The sequence below is a fragment of the Equus caballus genome, chromosome 10, assembly GCF_041296265.1.
Source record: "Equus caballus isolate H_3958 breed thoroughbred chromosome 10, TB-T2T, whole genome shotgun sequence".
Classification (NCBI taxonomy): domain Eukaryota; kingdom Metazoa; phylum Chordata; class Mammalia; order Perissodactyla; family Equidae; genus Equus; species Equus caballus.
In genome coordinates this window covers 88,500,940-88,526,769 of record NC_091693.1, presented here as the reverse complement: position 1 = coordinate 88,526,769, position 25,830 = coordinate 88,500,940, and the positions used below count along the sequence as shown (strand labels likewise).

Sequence of the window (25,830 nt, the reverse complement as noted above, 5' to 3'; positions counted from 1 at the left end):
GATATGCATTTAGTACTAGTGTCCGGATTTCTCCCAATACCCTCTGAGAGGAGAATACGAATGCAGAATTTTCTCTTCGTTTAAATCTGCTGATTTGAATGAGCTTATTATTTGTCCACTATTTCCTAGCCATTTATTTTGTAAGAAGCAATTTTATATGGTATTTATACGGTGTATATGATTCCAACCTGAAAATTTTCAACCTTTTTCCCCCATCTGTTAAAAATAGAGAACTGAGTTTAAGCTTTTCTTCTTTTTCAGTCACATTTCTGTGTGTATTTAAGAAATTACTAAATTTAGTTATCAATGGATACTGTAGCATTTGCCCAAAAGTGGATTAATTTTAAAAGTGAAATAATTGTATTAAGAATCAGTGAAAAATAAAAAGAAAGCAACTGAAAACCATAAACTATAAAAATGAAAATGTGATCTTATTGATTTAATGAATTTGCACACTACGTAATTGAATCCTGACATAACGGAAGTACGTGCCAGATCGTTGAATTTGTATTTTACAGATATTCTGATGTTTACCTTTTCCAAAGCTTTCTAATTGATGTATTAACAGCTTCTTCATTGGTCTTTTTTATAGTTTGATGATTTATAGAATTTATTTGCATATAATCGTCTTTACTTAAAAGATCAAATGTGAAATTTTTGAGAGTTTAAGCAAAGTTAAATGGAACTGTTAGAGTATGCATGGCTCTGAAATATGAAATCTAATCTCAGAAAAGATGTTCAGCCTCAAACTTGTGCAGCACGATATGTAAGCTAACCACTTGTCATGTGTGTGACAGAAATGTGATTATTGCTGTGAGTGAGCTTGACTTTCCTGAGAGGACCCGTTGTACTTCACTCTTCTGTCTCATTGCTGACAACATGAGAGCATTGCTGGTTTTCAGGTGGAAACTGTGGACCCACCTTTGTCTCTTCCTTCTCCTTTCCTTTTTCTAACTGGTCAGTCTCAGAGCCCTTTCATTTCTTTATTCTAGATCTTTCTTAATTCACCAATTATCCTTTTGATCTTTATGCTTTCTTTCTTGTCCTGTTTGTTCCTTTTTTCTAGTATCAAAGTTTTGTGGATGTCATTACATCTTGCTAAATCTAAGTTCTCTTCTCTGAATTGATGTTTCCTCTGTGTTCAGTTTTTCCATATGTTTATCTATCCTGTTTTTTTCTTTCATGCCAGTGGCTTTTCCTTTATATCTGATGATCCTTGGTGTCTGTCTATTTTTAAAAATGAAGGACCGGGTACAAATATGATGTTCCTCTTCTTTTGTGTAAATAGCTCTATAATCTCACTGTTTTGTTCACCTTAGCAGAAAGTCTATTGAGAACTTTGTGTACGTGGCTAAGACATTAATTTATATTTAGAGTAAACAGGCAAGATAAATGGGTCTGCGTGTCAGGCTTCAGAAGGAGAATAAGTGGGACAACAGCATCCACTCTAGAAGTCTTCACTCTTCCCAAATGATTTGTTCAGTATTATTTTTAGAGATAATTCCAAAGACTTTTTTTTTTTGCCTGTGGTTAATGCTCAGCAGCATTCATTTTATGTGGAATCTGCAGCCTGTTTGGCCTACGTATTTTATATGTGAATCTTTAGTTATTTCTCCTGGGTTTTGTTTAGTTCTCCCCCTACTGAATGTGCTGATTCTGTGTTTACAGGTCCTCTGAGTTTCATTGCCAGATAGATTCTATATCTACTGCAGCCCGCCATCATGATTTCAGACACTTTTCTAATCGCTTTTCATCTTCTATAAATTTGTTGAGCTCTCTAATCTGTTCTTTCCAAGCTTACCAGTGACCTTCACATCGCTAACCCCCATTGGTCAATTCTTTGTCCTTTTCTTACTTGACTATCAGCAGCCTTTGACACATTTGATCGCTTCTTAATGCATTGGTTTCTGGGACACCACTTCTTGGTTTTCCTCCTATCTCCTTAGCCACTCCTCCTCATTCTCCTTTGCTGGTTCTTCCCCTTTTCTTCCTTGTCTTATTGGATTGTTCCACTGCAATCTGATCCTCTTTTATTCCCTGTATACATTCACTTCCTTGGTGATCTCATGACTTTAAATAAAACCCATATGTCAGTGACTCTCAAATGTTTATCTTCAGCCCAGACCCCTTTTCTGAGCTCTAGACCTGCACGGTCCAGTACAGTAGCCTCTAGCCTCAAGTGGCAATTGAATACTGAAACGTGGGTAGTGTGACTTAGGAACTAAATTTTTAATTTTATTTCATTTTAATTTATGTAGCCACGTGTGACCAGTACCTATCATATTGGACAGTTCAGACCTACAAAATCTCCTTTATGTAAATCTTCATTATCTGACACCAGACAAATCAGGTGTTACAATATAAAGAATAGATTACAAGTTTTTTTTAATAGAATACAAACAATGCCTTTAATAGTAAATCTTCCCTGAATATAATGTTGAAGATTTCATATTTAATCATCATCATTGTGCAGATGTTATTAATCAATATTGATTAACTTGAATAGGGACTCTAGAAGTTTCTTGTTTTTCATATTTAAATCAGTAAATGACATTCTGGTAGCACTTAGCCGAGAGGTCAGAAACACCTGAATTTAGATCCGGATTCTGTTACTTATGCTGTGACCTGAAGCAAGTTATTTTATCTTAGTGACTTGTCATTTGAAAATAGAGCATAGGAAAGTGTTTACTGCAAGTGAAAGTTTTTAAATGCCAACCAATGTTTGACTTACAATGCAGTAAGAGTTATAGATAGTGTCTTTATGACTATACTCAGAGCTCTTTTAATCATGGAGCCTTATTTTAAAGTTACCTAACTTCCCACTAAATTTTACAAAGAGAAAGCACTGTGTTCTTAGAATTAAACTTAGTGAATGTCTTACGTTAGAATCCATATTCCTCTACTACATATATATTTTTTCAAAATACAAATTCTGGGCATACTGATTAAAACATTTCCATGACAAAGTGGTTTTTATTATATAATTCTAAAGTAGGAGACTTTGAAGGTTTCAACTTCTTTATCAGAACATAATTTATATCATGGTGAAAGTTTTATAATTTACTGCTGTGCCTCTAGGGTAAAATGAAACTGTCAGTAATCATTTCACCCAATGGTGAGGCTTAAAGGGAAAATTACAACTTTATGTGACTGCAGCAGGTGAGGTGAGAGGGCAGGTTATAAAATGGTACATTAGTTCGACCAGGCATCACTTTGTTTTTATAGCTTGAGAATAAGACTACATTTAATATTGTTTAATATCAACCATAAGACACACTTCACTATTTTTGTAATCTCAAACTGAAACTGATAGTTTTCCCATTTTTAAGATAATTAGGCATACAAGATGATATTATTGTAGGATCTATTTGAAAATATGTAGTTTTTAAAGTAGATTTCTCTGTAATTTTTTTCTCATAATAAACGTAATGCATAGTTTTGAAGAAAATGAGTATTCCATAATTGTAAAGCCTTTCTTCAATTGCTAGATATTATGATTGTTTTTAGTTTTTCAGTATTATAGTAAATACATCTGTATATCAAAATGTTGACCACCTCTCAAATAATGAAAAGTATTTTAATTGATTTTTAAAATAAAAGATCAAATTTTACTCCATATTAATCATAAGCACTCGTTCCTTCCCTTTATATACCTGCGTGTTAACATTTTCACATATTTCACGTCACTGTCCATTTCAGCATTTATGTTCCATAATTCTGTGGAAAGTGGTGAATTTACAAACTCAGGAATCACTTTTATTTACTGGTTTTCCTTAGAGTTGCACTGCTTAGAACGCAGGAAGCAGCTCTTCCTGTCCTCTCCTGGTCAGGAGGAAAAATGAAATGCCATTTATATCATAAGAACAATGATTTTTGTTTCCTTTGTCAATTCCTGTGTCCCAAAGTAACTTTTTAAAATTAAGTCTGTGGCAAGAGATACTTTAGTTTTTAGACACTTTGGTGTGTGTCTGCTGAGGCCTGGAAATTCAGAGGAGGCGGCTCTCAGTTCAGTTCTCATTGACTCTTACTCAGTGAGGTTGCACTTTCTGAGGCTGTGCTCAGAATAGCCCTAAGGTTTCCCTTAGAGTAGCTAAGTGCACACTTTTGCATTTTGTGGTTTAGTCAGTTTGGTCTGGATAGTGAACAGTCTATGATATCATAGAATTTACTGGTAATGTTTTCTGGAAATGAATATCCATCACTTATTGAAAATGTCAGCTAACAATGGAAATTAGGTTTAGGAACCAGACCTTCTGGTAATGATAGAGATGTCTAGATAATGTTGATTTGTATTTTCCAGAATTTTAAATGTGTGTTTTTAGGAAGCTTTTTCCTTGAATGAAATTGTAAAGAATCACTCTCTGTGTTGTTCTTAGTCAGCAACTTGCCTCCAAGTCTGAGAGCAAAGTTGATGACAAATATGGAAACTAAGAAATGACTAAATGGAGTGACTGGTCATTTTTTAAAAATAATTTAAGAAGTTTTTGCATTCTAAATTTTCAATAAGTGAAAAGTAGAACCTTGTTCTAATGTTCTAATTTCAAGCAATTTACTTTTTTTCTCAACTTTCTCCTTTTGAGAAAACATTCAACTATAATTTCATAAGGAGTAAAAATTGGGAATGATTTTTGACTAGTGTCTATCTTTTTCTGTCTGAGCAGAACCAGAACTGTATTTTAGTAGAAGGACTCTTAACAAAAGCTGTTATTCAGAATAAAAAATAAAAACCTTTTTATGCTTTTTCAAAAATTAGTTCATGTGATTCATCAGCCAGTGTTCATGGAGAGCCTACCGTGTGGCAGGGACTGCGCCCAGCCCTGGGAGAGATGGAGGGAAAGGCCAGTCCTCCCAGGCTGGTTGGTGAATCCAGCAGGCAGAGCAATAGTTACAGTGTAATGGGGGTGAGGTCAACAGCAGACCAGCGCAAAACACTGAGGGAGTGCAGAGAAAGGAATCGATCTGATTAAATATGTTATCCTTGTAACACACACTTACTGCCATGGCCCTGCTTAGAGTTCTGTGTTATCTTTACAATAGAGAACAAGGTTGTCCACTTAGGACTCCTCTAAACTTAGCTTAGAACTAGGCATCTGGATTTTGTTGTTGGCTTTTACAAGGCTAATGTGTCACAAGTCATGTAATAACCTTAATTACTATGCTACGTCCTTCAAATCTGCCTCCCAAGGGTGTTCTGCTGTCCTGGGAATAAGTGAGTGAATACTTATAAAGCATTCGAGTGCTTTCATATTAATGTGTGAGAGTGACTGTGTGTGTTTTTGTGTGTGTATGATGTGTATACGTGCCCTTCATTTGAAAGGAATCAAGTCTCACATTTCAGAGCTGTTAAATTTGTCTCAGCAAAGTAGGTGGTGAGCAGGTTTTTTATTTTGGCGAACTCAGAATCAACAAAGTTTGGGTTTTTGCTGAGGATGTCTCTTATTTTCTTCTTTTTTTGTTTCTTCTTTCTTTTATTATTTTAGTCACATTATAAGGCTTGATACTTAATGTCGTCTCAGTCTTTTTAATCGATATATTTTCAAGTGAAGATTAAGAAAGATTTGAAAGTAAAATATTTTAAGATCTAATGTTGAGGCAGTTATAGTTGCACAGTATAGCAGTTAGGCACGTTAACATACTTCTTAATATTCCTTGAACTTTTTACAGGGGAAAGGTATAGCATAATAAGCATATTATTTTTAAATGACTTCTTTTTGCTTTGAGTTATGGAAAACATTTTCTAAATCATCATGCTTATGTTCAAAATTTTAATTTATTCTCTCTCTCTAGAATTTAAATTATATCTTTTATGAATGAACCTGAAAAACAAGTTCCCACCTTCCTGCATTCTCAGTACCATACCAGTGTAATACATGAAAATACGTTTTCCATTATTAAATCTTTTCTGATTTTAACTTTGTTCTTTTTTTTGTTTTTAATTCTAAAGGATGTTTAATTCCTGCACATGCAGATACTGGGAATGCAAGATTCATTCATACATTCAGTAAGTACCCAGTGAGTACTTACTCTGCCCCAGGTACTAGTACAGGTGTTATTCTAATGTGTCCTTGAACAAAACAGGTGAAGATCCATGTCCTTGTTTAGCTTACCTTCTAGTGGAGAGAGACAGACAATAAGCAAATATAGAATAAATAAGCAAAGCAGAGAAGGGCGATAGAGTGAACTGGGGACTGGGCTTAGGTTGCTGTTTTATATAGGGTGGTCAAGGACAGCTTCACAAAGAAGCTGACGCTTGAGCAAAATTTTGAAGAAGAAAGAAAGCCATGTTGTCTGGGAGAATAGCGTCCCCAGCCAAGATCCCGTGTCAGGAATGTGCTTGGTCTGCATTTTGAATAGCAAAGAGGCCAGTATAGCTGGGGCCGAGGGAATGGGGGAGAGAGTAGAAGACAATGAGGCCAGAGGGGCAGCAAGGGGCCAGATTGCACAGAGCCTTGTATAAATGAGGGGCGGAACACCGGCCATCGTCAGCACCGACAGTGTTCACTAGAGACATGTTTAAAAAGGGACGTGGGTGGGATCGCGCAGCTTGATCCCTGCTGTAGTGAGAAACGTGAGCAAAGTGCACTGGAGAGCATGTGTGATGTAGTGACGAATAACCCTTCACTGAGAAGGCGGCATCTAAACTAATTGTCATGAGATGAGAAAACTGATAATCGTAAAAGGTTTCACGGCCTTCCAGCTAGGAAGGCCAGTTAAAAGATGCTTTTGTAATTGAGGTGGGAGGACAGGACTGAAGTAAGAAACTGAAGATGTTAAATCCTTAAGTACTGGAGGTTTGGAATGTGAGTGGTAAGGGATAGAGAAGTAGAATTTGAGGATAACTAAGTCTTCTAGTTTTGAATGAGTGGATGACAGTCCACTAACAAAAATAGGGAAATGTAGGATATTGGGAAAAAGATAATTGTATTTTGGATATATTGAATTCGAGGTGCCTAGAACACACCTGGAGCGAGATAGCTAAGCGCTTGCTCGTCCATTGATCCTCATTTATTAAATATCCTGCTCTGCGTCAGTCCGTGTACTGGGAGCTGGACCGCCTACTTGGAAACACAGGCTTGCAGCGTGAGAATAGATGGAGGAATCGGTGGCACGTGTGTGGTCTCTGAGTCCATACAAGTTAATGAGACAAGCTGGAAGAGGCTATTGAATGAAACGGGGCCAAGAGACTAAGAACGATTAGGATGACCATAACATTGATAGCTTGGATGTTTGCTGCCCAAAAAGAGAGCAAAGGAAAAAATTGAGGACACAGGCAAATCCTGGAAGCCTGTTTTGGTGCTATATGTCTTTTTTTTTTTTTTTTTTAATTCTTCACTGCAGTAACAAATCTTAATAAAAAAAAATACCTGAATTATAATATTATACCTTTTATCTTTTTTGTGCCTGTTCTTTTGGTTTTTAAGGTAGTATATATACCATTATTGTTAAAATAATTAATATTAGTGTTAAAGACTTATAGATACTAAATTATATTTTATGGATTGAACATGCAGAATTGAAGTATTTAGGCCTTGTCTATGTAATAAATGTGTCAGTTTTATTAGAAACATAGCTGACTGTCCTCAGATTGAATATCTAGAGAATTTCACAAAAGAGTAGTTTGAACAGACTTTAGTCTCCTTTTAAAGTTTACTCAGGAAATTTATCAAATACTAAAAATTATATGCAGTTCTTGGTAGTTTTTAAATAGAAATAAGTACCATAGGATCTTGACTGATTATTGATTAGGACAGGTAAATTATTTGGGCATCAGTTTAAAAGTCAGTTAAACACTAAATTTATATATTCATTGGATCAGTGAATTTAATTTTTGATTAACATCTGGGAATAAATAGCACAGATCATTAGAGACTGGCATAGCCCAGGACATCTTCCCAGAGGTGTGCGGTTTAACAGAAGCACAGAAAGACTAAATTATACTTGCTTTTTTTTTTTTTTAAAGATTGGCCCTGAGCTAACATCTGTTGCCAGTCTTCTTTTTTTTTTTCTTCTTCTCCCCAAAGCCCCCAGTACATAGTTGTATATTCTAGTTGTAGGTCCTTCTAGTTGTGCTATGTGGCACGCTGCCACAGCATGGCTTCATGAGCAGTGCTAGGTCTACACCCAGGATGCAAACTGGTGAAACCCTGGGCCACTGAAGCAGAGCACACAAACTTAACCACTCAGCCACGGGCCAGCCCCTCTACTCGTTCTTGATGGCAGGGCCGAAACCAGAATCCACGTCGTGTGACTGATGTGATCCACAGAGTTACCCACTTCTCCCTGCTTGCTTTGTGCTTTTTCAAGCACAAGCATGAATTCACCAGTCTCAGATTTCAGGGACCCCTTCCCCGCTTCCCGTTGTCCACCTGCTCATCTGTGTTCACATAACCCTGGTGAATGGGTCACTGCCTGTTTCCATGACCAACACAGGAAAGCCTCCTGATTTGTGGGTTTGAATATTCACTAAGCTTCACCTCTGTGGTCTCTGTAGATTCAGGGCCTTCAGCCTTTGATGTTTCTGAGTTTGGGGGAATTTTTTCATTCAATATAGGAAAAGTACAGTGTTCAAACAATATTCCCTTTCTGAAATCTTTGAAATTTGTATCCAGTAGATAGAGGGCTTCCCATAGCATCCTGAAAAAGTCCAATATAAAATACATATTAACATTATACTACACTAAATGAGGATAAGCCACTTTAAGATGCACATTTATTAAAAGTTCATTTTAAATGAACGTTTAGAAAAATGTTTAGAATATGGGAGACTATCCATGGAGAATCTGAGGCCTGTTTTGCTGCACGATGTTATTATAATTCTCATTTTCTCTATTCATGTATTCAATCATTCAACAAACATTTCTTGAATATGAACTATATGACATCAGCAGCTAAAACGAGTTTTAGTAACTGTGTCAAGGAACTGCTGTGGTAGAGGCTTGTGCGGGAATGCAAAGGGACGGGAGAGATGGGGAGGGGTGTCTAAGTCAGAAGTGGGTGGGGAGAAGGAGATCACAGACTGTTTCCTGGAGAACGTGATGTTTGACCTGGACTTTAAAAGATGTCAGGAAATAATTAAGCCAAGAAGGGATGTTAGAAAGGGGAGAGCATCAGTACACTCTGATGGGAGCCGAGAGTGGTGGGGTGGCAAGGGCGAAAGTCAGTGAGCTGGCGTAGCTACAACCTGAGTGGCTCAGCATGCCGTTTTGAGTTAAGCAGTTTGAGTTAAACACTGGGGGGCGGGGGTTGATTTTTATCCTGAAGATTAAGCTGTAGAAGGACAAAATAATTTCCCCTGTAGAAAGGTCACTCTGGCAGTGTGGGATGTCATGGGAAGGCCCAGGAGCAAGTCAGAGTTTGCTGGGAAGCTGTTCCCATCGTCCAGATGAGGAGAGTATGTCCAGACCACGTGGTGGCGTAGAGAGGAGAGGACAGGGTTGTAGGCATCTGTGTACATACATGTGTACATAAATGTATGTGTGTGTATTTTTTAAAAAATATTTTGAAGATGTGATAAAGTCAGTATTTTCACCTCAGGTTGTATAAGACTAGCTGTTAAGTTTTCTAAAGCAGAACTCATTGTTAGAATAGCTAACCTTTGTCATATATATTTTCATTATAATTCTTACTATTTTATTCCTTTAAAACTTTAGTTCTACATGTATTTAAAGACTGTTGAAAAAATATGACAAATATAGGATATTTTAAACATCAAAGTCAAAATAAACATTCTGACTGTGTGTGTGTGTGTGTGTGTGTGTGTGTGTGTGTATGTGTATGTGTATATATAGAATGTGCTCAGTATGCCAGGTCCAATTTGACATATTTTTTCCTATATTAACTAATTTAATCCTCCTGTCAGCCTATGAGACACATACTGTTTCCGCTGTACTGAATGAGGAAGTGGAGGCATAACTGTGTAAGTACCTTGCCCAGGGTCACGTATCTAGTAAAGCCAGGGCCAGTCTCCCAGTATGTGTAGCATGGCTCCAGTCAGGATGTGCTAATAAGTTGTCCTTTGAAATGTGTTTGTTTCTAACTGTAAAGGAACAGAAACTAGTAATAGAGAATTATAAATAACTCATACCTCAGATTTGGGACAGTAATTTGTGCATAAAATTATTATTATTTTTCAATAAACTTAGGAGATTTATTGAGTGGAGCTATCAACATGTAAAATATAAATATGTATTATAATAGCTATTTATTCATTTGTGCATTAATTTTGGACCTTTCTCTTATTTTTAAGAAGGTTCTAATCAATCCAGAATTAGGGAAGGAGTGTTTTGGGTTTTGTTGGCTGTTTATTTTAAATAATGCTAAGAGATTTTTTTCAGCAGGAACTTAAACATGTTTACTGTGCTTAAGTGGAAGATGCTGTAGTGTTCAAAACCATTGAAGTTTTGCTTCCCTACTGTAAGGTCATTAAAAGTATATTAAGGACCTATTATTCTTTCCCCAACTTTATTTTGAAATTTTTTAAAACCACAAAAAAGTTGGGGGGAAAAAAGTTGGTATAAAACTTCTAAATTCACATTTCCTTCTTTGTTCAAAGACTTCACTTGTATGTCTGCCAAGAATAAGGATATTCTCCTATATAACCATAGTTCCATTATCACATCTAGGAAAATTAACAATGATTCTATGTCATCATCTAATGAACAGTTTGTATTCAGATATTCCTAATTGTGCCTAAAATATCTTTAGTAGTTTTTTGTTTACTTGCTTATTTTATCCAGCAGCCAGTCCACAATCGCAGTTAGATTGGATATGTCATTTTAGTCTCATTTAATCTCAGTTAATCTCAAATCTTTTTGTTGTTTTTTATGATATTAACTTGTTTAAAAAAAGAGTCTGGCTGAGCCAGTTGTGCTGTAGAATGTCCAGTGTTTTGATTTGGTCTGTTTCGCTGTGATTTGATTCAGGCTAAACTGTTTTGGCAAGAATGCTGTGAGTGGTATGTACTATTTTGCATCACATCAGGTGGCATACAATGTCAGGTTGTCCCATTGTTGGTGTCGCTAAATTCAGTCCTTTATCAGGGTGGTGTACACCAGATGTCTCTGTTTTAAAGATACATTTCCCTTTGTAATAGCTGAGTAATGTGTGGAATGATGCTTTGAGACCATGTGAATATCCTGTTCCCCAACAACCCTACTCCATGGTTTCAGCATCCATCGATGATTCTTGTCTGAATTAACTATTTCAGTGGTGAGGGGATGCAGAATGGTGGGTTTCTAATGTTATCATTGCTTCTACATTTACTAACTGGCATTTGGTCAAGAAGAGTGTTTCCTTTTTTTCTTGCCTGTCTCTTTGAGGATTATGGACTTTTTTTCATTCAGTTTGTTATACTTCTTCACTATCATTTTCTTCATGTTGTTCAAGTTGTCCACTAATTTGGCAAAGGAGAGCCCCTTCATGTCTATTCCCATGTCCTTTGATATGAACCAGTTAGAGTACTTCCTTGCTTGTAATGCACCAGTTTCACCTTGTACTTGCTCTGCCCCAAAGCTAGAATCAGTCATTTCTCCAGGGAGCCCTGGTACTATTTAGTGCATAATGGAATTTAGAAACTAAAATCTGGGACTAAGTAACTCATTGCTAGTGGGATATCATTGCTTCTAGGACCTTCCAGTGGACATATCTAGGAAATCAGGTTTTAAAAAAATCAATATATTTATACTGTTATTTCCAATTCAGACTTTAAATTACCTTTATTGTATATTTTTATGTTTTTACTTTATGTAATAGGGAGACGTCATTTGTCAGTAATATAGTTGCAAGTATTTTCTCCCAGTTTGTCATCTGGCTTTTGACTTGGCAGTGCAAAAGTTTTGTTTGTAAAAGTTTTCCTCATATCCGACCGTATAAAAGAATTCACTGTGTTTTCTTCTAGGATTGGTATAGCTTCGTTTTTAGCATTTAAATCTCTAACCCATTAAGAATTTATTTTTCTGGGTTATGGTGTGAGGTAGGGATCCAGTTTCTTCTGCAAAATGTCCACCTCATTGTCTCAACACCATGTATTAAAAAATATCTCTTCCTCTTCGTATACCACCTTCCCATATGTACTTGTGTCCTTTCCTGAACGTTTTAATCTGTTCTGTTGGTCTGCTTGTCTACTCATGTGTCATTACCGCATTGATTTAATTACAGAGGCTTTTTACAATATATAGTCATATGTTTATTTCTACTCATTGCTTCCCCACCTGAGATTTTTCTAGGTATTCTTGCATATTCTTCTATATGAATTTTAGAATCAACTTGTCTAGTGCTGGGGAAAAAACTTTTTTTGTTGGAATCACATTAAATTCATATATTATCTTGGAGAAAATTGGCATTTGTATGATGTTACGTTGTCTTGTCTCAGAACAAGGGATGTCTTTCATTTGTTCAAGACTACTTTTATGTCTTTCAGAAGTATTTTAGCACTTTCTTCATACTGTTCTGCATATTTCTTGTATTTATTCAAGTATTTTATCTTTTATATTGCTCTTATGAATGAGGTATTCTTTTTCATTATATCTTCTAACTGGTTGAATGTATAAAGGATATTGATTTTCGTATATTAAATTTTATATTGTGCTAAATTTCTAATTAATTAATTCTGCTATTGGTTGTGTTAATTTTAGGATTGATTCTTTTGGACTTTCTAGATACAAAATTATATTATTTGAAAAGAGTTTTACTTCTTTTCCAGTTCTTAAGAAGGGCTTGTAATCTCAGTACCAACAACTTTATATTAAATTTGGCAGGAAAGATCCCTGCCTTCTAAAACTTCTAACTATTCCAGTAGAATATAATAAATTTTATTTTATTTTGTCCTATCCGTAGATAATCAAAGTATAATTCTCTCTCTGCCTCATCTAAGATTCATGACAATTTCCAAAGCTCAGATAGGATGCATCATTGTAGCTGTGGCCTAAAGCAAATGACTCTACAAAGGTGTGGTGACAGGGAGGGTGGAGGGTCTGCTGCCCCAGCACAGTGCCGTGCCTACTGGGCAGCCCATCAACGTTTGGAGATGATACGTAAGATTGCTGGATGTATGTTCTGGCTTCAGAATTGGGCACAGATTCCTTCCTGTTTTTGCTTTTGCAGTAAATCTAATCATCTCTCTCTCTCTTTTTTTGGGGGGTGGGAGGGTGAGGAGGATTGGCCCTGAGCCAACATCTGTTGACAGTCTTCCTCTTTTTGCTTGAGTAAGATTGTCACTGACCTAACATCTGTGCCAATCTTCCTCCACTTTATTTGTGGGATGCTGCCACAGCATGGCTTGATGAGTGGTGCCTAGGTCTGTACCTGATCCAAACCTGTGAACCCCAGGCTGCCAAAGTGCAGTGCACAAATTTAACTGCTATGCCACTGGGCTGGCCCAGCCCCCAGATTTGATCATCTTTATTCTTTCTTTTCTTGAGCATGGTCCTGGGTTGAAGGTTGATAGAATTTAGGGAAACTAAAAAATATATAATTCTGCTCTTCAAATCAGTCAAGTACAAATGGGATAAATGTCACATTCTGATTTTCTACAAAATAAAATACATAAAGTGTCTCCTAAGAAGCATAAAATTTCTTCCATTATCTTCTCTAGAATGTGTTAATATGTGGAAAATTAGGAAAATTTTTAAGTAATGCATTTCAATTTTATAGTAAATTTAGAAACGTTACCAAAGGAAGTAGTAAGTTAACATTTTTGAAAACAGTCGCACAACATTAACTCACATTCTGATGATGAATGCATACACTTCACACCACACTGTAGCATATGAATCTGGTGGATATGGCATTGACTCCATGCGTTCTGTTAATATTTGAGTCGGCTCTTGAGGACCGTCTGTGTTTCAAGTGTCTGGACCAGGCGCTGTGGATACAGAGGAATAAAATCAGGTCCTGACCGCAGGGGCTAACCAAACGGGTAAAGCGGGCTGCGGCATTTGTGAGGGAGTGCGTGTGTGTCAGTCGTGATTCTGCTAGTCATTGGTGGTTTGACCTTGGACTGTTACCTGTCTTCTGAGTAATTTCTGAAAGCCACTGTTTCCCTCCTTTAAAATGGGGTTGTATTTATTGTTTGTTAACTAACTATCTTAAAATTCTTAGTAATTTTGAGTTTTGTTCATTTTCTTTTACTTTAAGACGTCTTCTAATTCTCTCATGTTCGTCAGTGGCACTGCCAGTTCTAGAAGGTTGTTTGGTCAGCTCCTTACCAGAGCTGTTAGTTTTCTTTGCATGCTCATGGTTTGTAGTCCCTACTGTCCTGGTAGAGGTCTGAGCTCTAGCAAAACACAGGAACAGACCTGTCCAAATGTTAGCCCTTGGCCGAGCCACAGGAGTAAGCTTCTCCTGTAAGTCTCATCAGGTGCAAGTACAGCCATCTCCCAGGGATGGGGCCTGGAAGCAGATGCCTCCAGCTGTGTGGGTCCCTATGCATATCGGCGCCTTTTCAGTCCATTGTGGTCCACAGATCTGCCAGGCCCTTGGTGTCCTACAAACGTTGAACTGACAGAGCCAGTTACCCAGAGGGTTTATAGCTTCTGCTGGTGGAGAAGCCCCAGAGCACTCTGAAAAACCCATTTTCTGCCTACACCTTTGGAAGAGACCTGTTTTCCCCACACAGGTCCCTGCTCAGCACCAAGGAGGACAAAGCCCCCAAACCCCACCCCTTGCCTGACACACTGGCACTGAGATCCCAGTTTTTTCCTGAACTGCTCTCCAGGGTCTGCCATCCCTCGTGTCTTAGCCTTCGTTGGCCTCTAGAAAGGAACTAAAGTAAACGACATGATTTCACGTTGTAAAATCGTTAGACAAGGTGAAAAAGAAGATGCTCACCAACACGACTAAGTGGCAGGATTATCACACAGATAAAAATCATGAAGGTAGAAATAAAATGAGCTGCAAAATTAAACAAATAATGGAATAAAATTCCTCTGAGCAGAAGAATAAGACTCTGCAGATTAAAGAGCTTATCAAGTCCCAAGAAAAATTAACTATGACAAAGACACACTTAGACATACCTGCTGAAACTCCTGATGTTTTAGATAAAGAGAAATCTTGCAAGTCTGTTCAGAAGAGGAACAGGGTCTTTACATTGGAAGGAGTCAAATGCATGTTGGACTCTTCATCTAAAACTCTACAAGCTGGCTGATAGTGAAATAACATATCCAGACAACCAAGATAAAAGATTTCTTATCCAAAGATCATTATTCACACAAAGTATCCTGCACCTGTTGACAAAGGAAGACATATTTGGGTATACAGGGATTTAGAGAATACTCTAACCAATGACAACTGAATTAAAAATATAAATCTCAAGACATAGGGTTAAACATTAGATTTTGTCTTTTAGGCAGAGGGGAAACATTAACTTTTTTCTTACAGTATTTTTTGTTCTATAGATTCATACTTAGCACTGCTACAAATTCCTACACATTTTCATCCATTTAAACTTCTCTATAAATTTATATACAAGAATAGAGAAGTAAAAGCCTTCTAAAAATTTAATCTTCTGTGGAGTAAGGAGGTCTTAGTAAGGGTGGTATCTTGGTTGGAGTATAGAAAAGGAGGAAGAAAGAGCAAAACGAGATGCAATAAAATAACAAGTTGGCAGACTTAAACACAGCCACATCAGTAACGGTATTAAATGTAAATTGTCTAAGCGTTAAAAAGCAGAGATTGTCACCCTGGACAATCTAGTGGTAAATATTTATTGACAGATTGATTTTCTTGATTTTCTATTTGATAGATTGATTTATTCTACAGATGTTGTATATTCTTAAGTTCATTTTGAGTTATTCTAATTTAAAAATATCCCACGACAAATTAGACATTTTAACTATATTCCTGCACGATTGACATATTTAGTGAACAAAAATTTAATTTAGAATAAATACAAACAATTGTATTTTCATTTTGTTTAATGTTTCCCAGAAAGTAAGTGTGTTAGCATTCCCCAGAGAAACAGAACCAATAGGATGTAGAGAGAGAGAGAGAGATTTGTTTTAAGGAATTGGTCTGCGTGACTGTGGAGGCTGGCAAGTCCAAAACCTGCAGGGTGGGCCAGCAGGCTGGGGGCCCAGGAAGGGCTGCAGTTGAAGTCTGGAAGCAGGCTGCTGGCCAAGTTCCCTCTTTCAGGGGAGGTCAGTCTTTTCCTTAAGACCCTCAGCTGGTTGGATGAAGCCCCTCACATTATGAGAGCAGTCTCCTTCACTCAGAGTCTACTGATTTAAGTGTTAATATCATATAGAAGAATACCTTCACAGAAACGTCTGGAATGTTTGGCCAGATATCTGGGTGCTGTGGCCTAGCCAAGTTGACACATGAAAATCATCACCAGAGCAGCTACTTATGAGCCCTCACTTAGCATTATACCTTAGTAAAAGTGAACATAAGATACAAACACAGTTTTTAGGTAAAATTTACTTAAAATAGGAAGCTATTTTGGGACATTTTTCCTCAAACTTATTCCTTTCTGTGTGCTCTTCATTGAAAACTTGAACAAACATGTATGATTGGCTTTCCAAAGGATAGTATTTAAATAGACAATCTAACTTTAAAACTAAGATTATGTCTTTGGATAATCCACTTTTAAAACTTCTAGTTTTCAACGCATTTTTATTCTGAAATTGAAACTGTAAAACATGTAGTTTTTTTCTTTGTATAAGCTGAGATGTAGATTTTGGGGGTTTTTAGTTTTTTATTGTCATCATTTTGAAGTTACTTTCTAACTGGATAAGAATTTTAAAATCAGTAATCAGCCTAGGTCAGTTTTATAGCATTCTGATTATAATAGTGAGAACACACATGGGAAATGTTGCTAATTCCTGAACCCCATGATAAGACCACTCATTTAAGGTCAGTGTGTGGTGCCAGACTGTTCTCAGTGGTTGCCGCTAGCGAGAGTAGAGGGAGTGTGGGGGCTGGGGGAGCGAGGATTTCACCATTGGTTCTCTATACTTCAGTATTATTAAAATCTTACAATAAAGAATCAGCATTATTTGAATATTTTCCAATACGTTTTACTTGGGGTTTTTAAAAATTTTTTTTATGCAAGGCCAGTGTTACTCTATGAATAAAAATGTACCTTTCTATCAAAATTACTTTAAAGACTTTGTTATTACACTTAAGACAGAACTGTTAATTTACTCTGTAGTATTTCTTCACAAAAGGACATCTGTGTTTTACTAGGCTCTTGAGGTCAGAAATCATAATATATCCTTTATGATATATCTTTTAGTACTGAGCGCCAAATAGCCACTCAATAAATCTTAGTTGATTGAATAAAGATAGTACAGTGCTTTATACTTCACTGGCTAACAGTAGATGTTGAGAGAATTTTCTCAGTAAGACAAAAACTATAGTTTTTTAAAATCATGTTTCATGTTACTTTATTTTGAATATACTCTTGCAAAGTGATAAAAACTGATTGTTTTATGTTGATCTCACTTAATCCCTTATCATACCTCAAGAAAAATGAGTTAAAAATGCCTATAGATGAGAGGGACTAGTGTTTTGCTTCGACTAGGAATTTTGATAATTGCTATTAACAGTACTTTGCAGTTCTCACTGCTAACCAGCCCTGCATGTGACAACCTTTAGCATTATTTGAACAAACTGTTCTAATATCGTAACTCACCTGTTGGTTTGCTGATGGACAGAGATTGAAAAGTAAATGAGACCCACACCTGAGTACATTTTTAACTTGAGCTAGACTTTGAACCAGTGTCTTTACAGATGAGATCCAATGTGTTACATCCTTACAAGCTGTTTATTACAAAGAAATGCAGGAGAGGACGGTGGGAACAAAAAGATAAAGCCACACACAATAAAAGGATTTGTCTCAAGTTTAGCAGTCTATGTTATCATTTTAAAGGAGAGAATCAGGGGAACTTTTTTCTTCAGATGCTCCATGGTGATTGAATAAGTAGTAGAGTATGTCATAGTAGAAAGATGATCAAAGAGAAACTCAAATAGATTTATTTATTCTTCTTGAGAAAATAGGGAAAAGGTTCCCTTCATAGCCTTTGTGATATTTCTTTATGAAAACTTGACAACCTCAAGTCAGAAATAAAACTTTTGTGGAAGAAATGCAGCAGAGCAGAGATAATGGTATAATTTTCGAGCAGAGAGCAGAATATGGCCTCATCTTGGGCTGTTGCTAAACACCACAGGAGTGGGAAAATTGGCAGAGCTCTCCGTGAGTCAGGTCTCTTAGTTAGCTAAACCCTCCAGCTGCTCCTGACCAAAACATTCCCGCTACACTTGAAAGGACCCTGCCATCCAAGTGAGGTTTTTTTCCTGTAAGCTGTAGGGGTCATGTCTTACTGGCAGACATGTTTTTAAAATAAAATGGATAAGTATAATAAGCAAATATTCACAGTGTTTTCTTTTCACAGGGATTTTCAGCATAGAAAGAAAGCCTTGTAACCATCACGTAGATACAGCACCAACGGTAAGGCGATCTCTTTCTGCTTTGTTAAAACTGATAAGAAGCTACAAAGCGGTACTGGCTACAATGACACAAAATGCCATTGTAGAAGACTCTCATAACCTCCTTTTTCCCAAAAGTTATGTCTTTTCAAGAAAATTAACCTCATGTTTTCTAATGACGAAAACTTACTAATTTTTGTCAGGATATAGGAAAATACTGTATCATTTTTACTGATAGTTGTTTATGTTAATGTTATAAACAGAATGTTTTTTAATTTAAAAATACTTAGTATAGGGGCCCGCCCCATGGTGGAGTGGTTAAGTTTGATACGCTCTGCTTCAGCAGCCCATGTTCGTGGGTTCAGATCCCAGGCACGAACCTACACGCCACTCGTCAAGCCATGCCATGGTGGCAGCCCACATGCAAAATAGAGGAAGATTGGCACAGATGTCAGCTCAGAGTGAATCTTCCTCAACAACAACAAACCACTTAGTATAAAATATTGGTAAATAATGCAAGTCTTTATGCAAATTGATTTACACCCTTTTTAAGAGTGTTATTTTGTGCACCAGCGTCTTTATTTAGAGCGAATGTTCTGTAGTAGTGAAAGAAAGCCATTATGCTTTACTTCTCTATGGATTACTGGGGCTTGATTATTACGGAAGTGAAATCTTAGCTTTTATTCCTCTCGTGTTACTACCAGACAATGAAAGGCATTTAACAATTACAGTATCTATTTATTATATTGAAAATAATTATAGAAGGTAATATAGAAGGAAGACAATTAAATTTCCCTTTTAATCTCTGAATATGATATTGTATGAAATATTCATCAGCTGCTAGTTCTCACTTGAAAGATTCATAAGGTGATGGAAGCTAGTGTGTATCTTATTCTTCACTCAGCATAACTTTGTTGTTTTCTATACAGTAAGTCTTTCAACTGCTCCATGCAATTCATCGTTTCCTGATGTCAGAAAGATTTGGTAATACTTTTATGAAGAAAATAAAGACAATATTAAATTATATTTGAATTTTATTGATAATATTTCCTTCACAAGAAAATTGACTCCATTTTCTGTTTTTAATAAATCCATATGATTGATTCAGCATGTTTGACAACTTAATATGTGGGGCTCCAGAAAAGACTAGTGTTTGAAGAATAATATCATAAGTGTCATCATTAAAAAATACTTGGGGGGCCAGCCTGGTGGCATAGTGGTTAAGTTCACGCACTTTACTTCAGCAGCCCAGGGTTCACAGGTTTGGATCCCAGGCAATGACATAGCACTGCTTATCAAGCCATGGTATGGTGGCATCTCACATAAAATGGAGGAAGATTGGCATAGATGTTATCTCAGCAACAATCTTCCTCAAGCAAAAAGAGGAAGACAGATGTTAGCTCAGGGCAATCTTCCTCACACACACACAAGAAAGTACTTGGCTAGAATGTGTGTTATCCTTTAGTAAGTGTGCTGAAAGAGTAGCCATACCATATATGAAAAACCAACAGCAAATATCATTCTCAATGGAAAAAAATGAAAGCTGTCCCTCTAAGAACAGGAACCAGACGAGGATGCCCATTTTCACCACTCTTATTTAACATAGTATTGGAAGTCTTAGCAAGAGCAATCAGGCAGAAAAAGAAATGAAAAGGATCCAAATTGGAAACGAAGAAGTGAAACTGTCACTATTTGCAGATGACATGATTTTATATATAGAAAACCCTAAAGAATCCACTAAAAAACTCTTAGAAATAATGAGTACAGTCACATTGCTCGATGTAAAATCAACATACAAAAATCGCTTGCATTTCTATACACTAACAATGAAGTAGCAGAAAGAGAAATTAAGAATACAGTCCCATTTATAATAGCAACAAAAAGAATAAAATACCTAGGAATAAACTTAACCAAAGAGGTGAAAGATCTGTACACTGAAAACTTTAAAACATTGTTGAAAGAAATTGAAGATGTCAAGGAAATGGAAAGATGTTCTGTGCTCTTGGATTGGAATAATTAACATAGTTAAAATGTCGACCCTTCCTCAAGCAACATACAGATTCAATGCAATCCCTATCAAAGTTGCAACAACATTTTTCACAGACATAGAACAAAGAATCCTAAAATTTATATGGAACAACAAAAGACCCCAAATAGCTAAAGGAATCCTGAGAAAAAACAAAGCTGGAGGTATCACACTCCCTGATTTCAAAATATACTGCAAAGCTATAGTAACCAAAACACCATGGTACTGGCACAAAAACAGGCATACAGATCAATGGAACAGAACCGAGAACCCAGAAATAAACTCACACATATATGGACAACTAATTTTCACCAAGGGAGCCAGGAACATACAATGGAGAAAGGAGTCCCTTCAATAAATGGTGTTTGGGAAACTGGACAGCCACATGTAAAAGAATGAAAGTAGACCACTATCGTACACCATACACAAAAGTCAACTCAAAATGGATTAAAGACTTGAATGTAAGACTTGAAACCATGAAACTTCTAGAAGAAAACATAGGCAGTACGCTCTTTGACATCAGTCTTAGCAGCATATTTTCAAGTACCATGTCTGACCAGGCCACGGAAACAAAAGAAAAAATGAACAAATGGGACTACATCAAACTAAAAAGCTTCTGCACAGCAAAGGAAACCATCAACAAAACGAAAACACAACCTAACAGTGGGGAGAAGATATTTGTAAACCATGTATCAGATAGGGGGTTAATAATCCAAAATATACAAAGAACTCATATATCTCAACAACAAAAAACCTAATAACCCACTTAAAAACTGGGCAAAAAGATCTGAACAGAGATTTCTCCAAAGAAGATATGCAGATAGCCAATAGGCACATGAAAAGACGTTCAACATCATTAACTATTAGGGAAATGGAAATCAAAACTACAATGAGATATCACCTCACTCCCATCAGAATGGCTATAATTAACAAGACAGTAAAGAACAGGGGGAGGACGTGGAGAGAGGGGAACTCTTAGACTGCTCAGTGGGAATGCAAACTGGTGCAGCCACTATGGAAAACAGTATGGAGTTTCCTAAAAAAATTAGGAATAGGGGCCGGCCTGGTGCCGCAGCGGTTAAGTTTGCACGTTCTGCTTCTCGGCAGCCTGCAGTTCACCGATTCGGATCCCATGTGTGGACATGGCACCGCTTGGCAAGCCATGCTGTGGTAGGCGTCTCACATATAAAATAGAAGAAGATGGGCATGGATGTTGGCTCAGGGCCAGGCTTCCTCAGCAGAAAAAGGAGGATTGGCAGTAGTTAGGTAAGGGCTAATCTTCCTCAAAAAAAAAAAATTAAGAACAGAACTACCATATGATCCAGCTATTCCACTGCTGGGTATTTATCCAAAACATGAAAACACAAATGCATAAAGATACATGCACCCTTATGTTCATTGCAGCACTGTTCACAATAGCCAAGACTTGGAAGCATCCTAGGTGCCCGTCAAGGGACAAGTGGATAAAGAAGATGTGGTATATATACACAATAGAATACTACTCGGCCATAAGAAATGATGAAATCCAGCCATTTGTGACAACGTGGATGGACCTTGAGGGTATTATGCTAAGTGAAATAAGTCAGAGGGAGAAAGGCAAATAGCATATGATCTCATGCATAAGGAGAAGATAAAAACAACAAACAAACACATAGTAACAGAGATTGGATTGGTGGTTACCAGAGGGGAAGTGGGGAGGGGGAGGGCCAAAGGGGTGATTAGGCACATGTGTATGGTGATGGATGGTAATTAATCTTTGGGTGGTGAACATGATGTAATCTACACAGAATTCGAAATATATCATCACGTACACCTGAAATTTATATAATGTTATAAACCAATGGTACCTCAATAAAAAAAATTTCATCTTATAAAGAAAAAAATGGAGTATCATAACATTATGTAAATTTTATTATTTACTATTAAAGAACTGAAGATTAGCAATTGCAGGAAAAAAATAATTTTTAATGTATTTGAGTAATACACTCATTGGCCTATTTTACATACTTTTGAATTTTATTCTTATAGGCTTTCCTGCAGCACCTGTGTTTATGTTTCTGGGTTTTTTGTACATTCTGGAACTCAGAAAAGTGCAACCTGGCAGTTTTTTTGTTTTACCCTGTAGGCTGATTGTAGATTCTCGTGTTAATTAAATGATGAAATAGTAGAACCAAATCCTTATGAAATCATGAGAAATAATGGTATTAAAGTTTACAGTAATGCCCTAATTATCTCAAAATGATTCTAGTGAATTAGAAACAAACTGTGATACATGATAGTTTAGGTGGTGTTGGTCTTTTGATTGTTTTTCCAGTTGGATTATTAAATGGTAGTTCCTAATACATTAATCACATCTCTACTCTGTGAGTCAGTGAGTTTTAATATAGTAGGTTTGTCCAGGAACCCCCCAAACACCGTTAGTTCCCCAGGTTTGGACTTGAGCTGAGCTTCCTTTTGGATGTGTTTTTCTGCACTCTCCTTCTGTCTCTCTCCTGCAAACTAAGCAGAGCCTCCTACCCCTGTCCCCCAGCCTGCTGGCAGGTAATCTTGACCCTTTCTCTGTAACCTCCGAAGGGAATCACTAGTCTGTTCATTACCCGATGTCTGCTGTCCCCCTGCAGGGCAGGTACAGTCTGGTTTACACAGAAATATAGTTTTACCTGATTTCCATCCTTTGTACCTATGTGCCCTTATTTTCCTTAAAGGGTTTAAGAGAAGAAAATATTTAGAGAGAAAAGAAACAGGAAAAAGTCTGTCTAAAAATTTAACAAAATGGGATGTTTGTAAGTTCAAACTTTGTATGATACTGGCCCCAAAAGGAGAGAGATTCCTGGGGTCTGAGAAAAAAACCAGAAAGGGATTGGGCCAGGATTTCAGAATGACTGAGGCTGGGACCCTGAATGACTTCTTGACCCCGTACCTGACCTCCAGTATCCAGCTTCCCTGTCTGCACCCCCTTCCCTCCTGCTCCACATCCCGCCACGAAGGGCTTGGGTCTAGGAAAGTGCCCCGTGCCTCCTGCAGCTCCTCAGCACTGAGGGGAAGGAGGCTTTCCTGGGTGTCTGTAACGGGAAAGGTGTGTTTCTGACCTTCCTAGTTGGAGTGAACCATTCAGTAAATGTGTGGTTGCGCAGGATAGTTCCGTCCTCAAGCACGGAGATGGGATGCAGTGTTCTTTGAGTCAATATAGGTTCGCCTGAGAACAAAACCTCTTCTGCCCCTTGCTTCTGTGTTCTTTCTCACTCTTTAATTTACTTGTTTCCTTTTTTTTTCCATTATTACATGAATTTTAACTTTTTGTTTGGAATTTAATTCTTTCTGACATAAATAATACCGTGTCTGTTTTTGAGGTGCCTTTGAAGGAAAGTAAGTCAGAATACCCCCACGTGGCATGATGCCCTCTGTCAATGAATCAAACCTTTCTTCGTAACTGACTATAATTTATCATTACTGCTCTTTTTTTTTTTTTTGCATTCCGAGCTCTTAATTTTGTTCATTCCTGAAAGTTATTTTTTTCAAGAAATATAAATTGAGAGGTTTATTATCTGAGTCTGCATATTTTAAAATCTCTCTCAGTTGTCTTTGCATAGACAGCTTGCCAGAGTTTTTAGGTATTCAGACATATCCTTTTCCCATCAAAACGTTGTGGAAATTGATTATCTTTTGCCTTCTGGCATTAGAGACGTTGGACATCAGCCTGATGGTTATTCTTTGTGTAGGCAATCTGTTTTGCCTGCTTGTGTATTACAGATTTTCTTTTCTTTATACCTAATGTCCTAGTTCAGATTTGATGGTTAAATGTGGGGCTTTCTTTTCACTATTTTTGTCCTGAATGGTATTCACTCAGACGCTTTACTGTCGTAGGAAAAGCAAGTAAGTCATTAGACAACCAGAATATCAGATTGTATGAAAATAATTAGATCTTGCCACTTTAAGAACTAGTTGCTGCACCTGCTTCTAGCCTATGGCAAGTTGAGGATAATATCAGACTCAGATTAATCAGAGGTCGTTGTCTGAACCCTGAAAGGCAGGTATAAAAGTTAGTTAATAGTTAAGTCAGCACAGGCTTGAGTCTGTATTTACTTTAAATGACGGACTTATTTGCAAATCAAAGAGAAAGAGCAACTAGCATAAGGAAGTCTTCCCCCCACATGTTTGGTCTTTTCTTATTTGAGATTATTACTTGCAGAACATAGTTAAAACAAAAATACCTGTCCTTTAATGTACTTTCATGTACACAGCAGTTCCCATAGCTTTTCATATTTCCTGGTGGAATTAGAACATGGTAAGCCGTGCTGAATATATAAAGAATTTTTAGCAATTTGAGGAGAATTATTTTCTAATCCGTTCCAGTGAAAACTGATAGAAAATAACATGGATATGGCCTGTTGTAATCCATTGCTGATTTTCGTAAAGCTCCTGCATTCCAAACCTATAACACTAATATTACTTCTTTCTTTTTTATTTTATTCAGTGATTCCCCCCACATTAATGAGAACAAATTTTCTTTTAACAAATGGATTTTTTGGCAGTTTATAAAGTTACAGCTTGTACTTTCACAGGAGTCTACACTTCTACCACAACAAATTGAGATAAAATCCAGGCTATCTCGTCAGGATTATCCCAGTCATGGAACGCTTTTGCCATGCATGTCTAAATATTGCATTAATTATTAGGAATATAAATGTCCTAGCTTGATTGGAAATTTAAATGTGGACTCATTGTTTTTTGTCATAATAAGACCAGTGAGCGTGCTATTAATTCATTCATTCTGCATTCAGTCACACTCCTGGGTTTTCTAAGAGCTTGACTGATAAATTTTTGTCACATAATTTTTCATCAGTAGTAAACTTTAATCTGTTTGAGTATTTTATTATTTTGAAAATGTATCTGAGATGTTTGTGATGTTGCTTGCCCTTAGCACTAATCTTATTCATAAATGACTGATCTGAACCATACAAATTAAATTTTATTCTGAGACTCTTGGGTCATATGATACCTGTACTACTTCTGCAACATTTGAGTAGTTTATGTTGTTAGATTGTCATCAATGTTTTTCCCACTCTGTAGGTTCACAAGAGTGTTACAAATTGCATTGTTACACATTAGTATAATGTACTGTATACATATATTTATGTAAAATATCACAGTTTAACATAATATTTGAGGCAGCTTTTTTGTGAATAAATGCATGAGTTCAACTGAAATATCTTTGATCCAAAGGAAGCAGTTTATTTTCTCCAATCTATAGAATTTTCCAGGAATTCATAGTATGTAAACTGGGATGAATGTGCCCCTATAAAACTCATAAAATAGAACCTATGGCCAATCTCTTCCTGTAGGTAATTGCAGGGTGGAGAGGGAAGTGATGAACCATGAGC

The 25,830-nt window shown here is 36.8% G+C and overlaps 1 protein-coding gene across 48 annotated transcripts in view; it reads left to right on the top strand.

The window, feature by feature from the left end:
* AHI1 (Abelson helper integration site 1) overlaps positions 1–25,830 on the top strand; it is a 180,260-nt gene that overhangs the window by 90,083 nt on the left and 64,347 nt on the right. For 28 of the 48 annotated variants that reach the window (XR_011422259.1, XR_011422261.1, XR_011422260.1 and 25 more), the window contains one exon: positions 18,390–18,445. Coding sequence is in view for 39 of the 48 variants with exons in the window: in XM_070223948.1 (XP_070080049.1) it covers positions 18,390–18,445 (56 nt within the window). In the remaining 9 variants the exon portion in view is untranslated. Of the gene's footprint in view, positions 1–5,944; positions 6,002–18,389; positions 18,446–25,830 lie in introns of all 48 variants that reach the window. The other 20 variants (XR_011422256.1, XM_070223951.1, XM_070223963.1 and 17 more) reach the window with 1 other exon arrangement.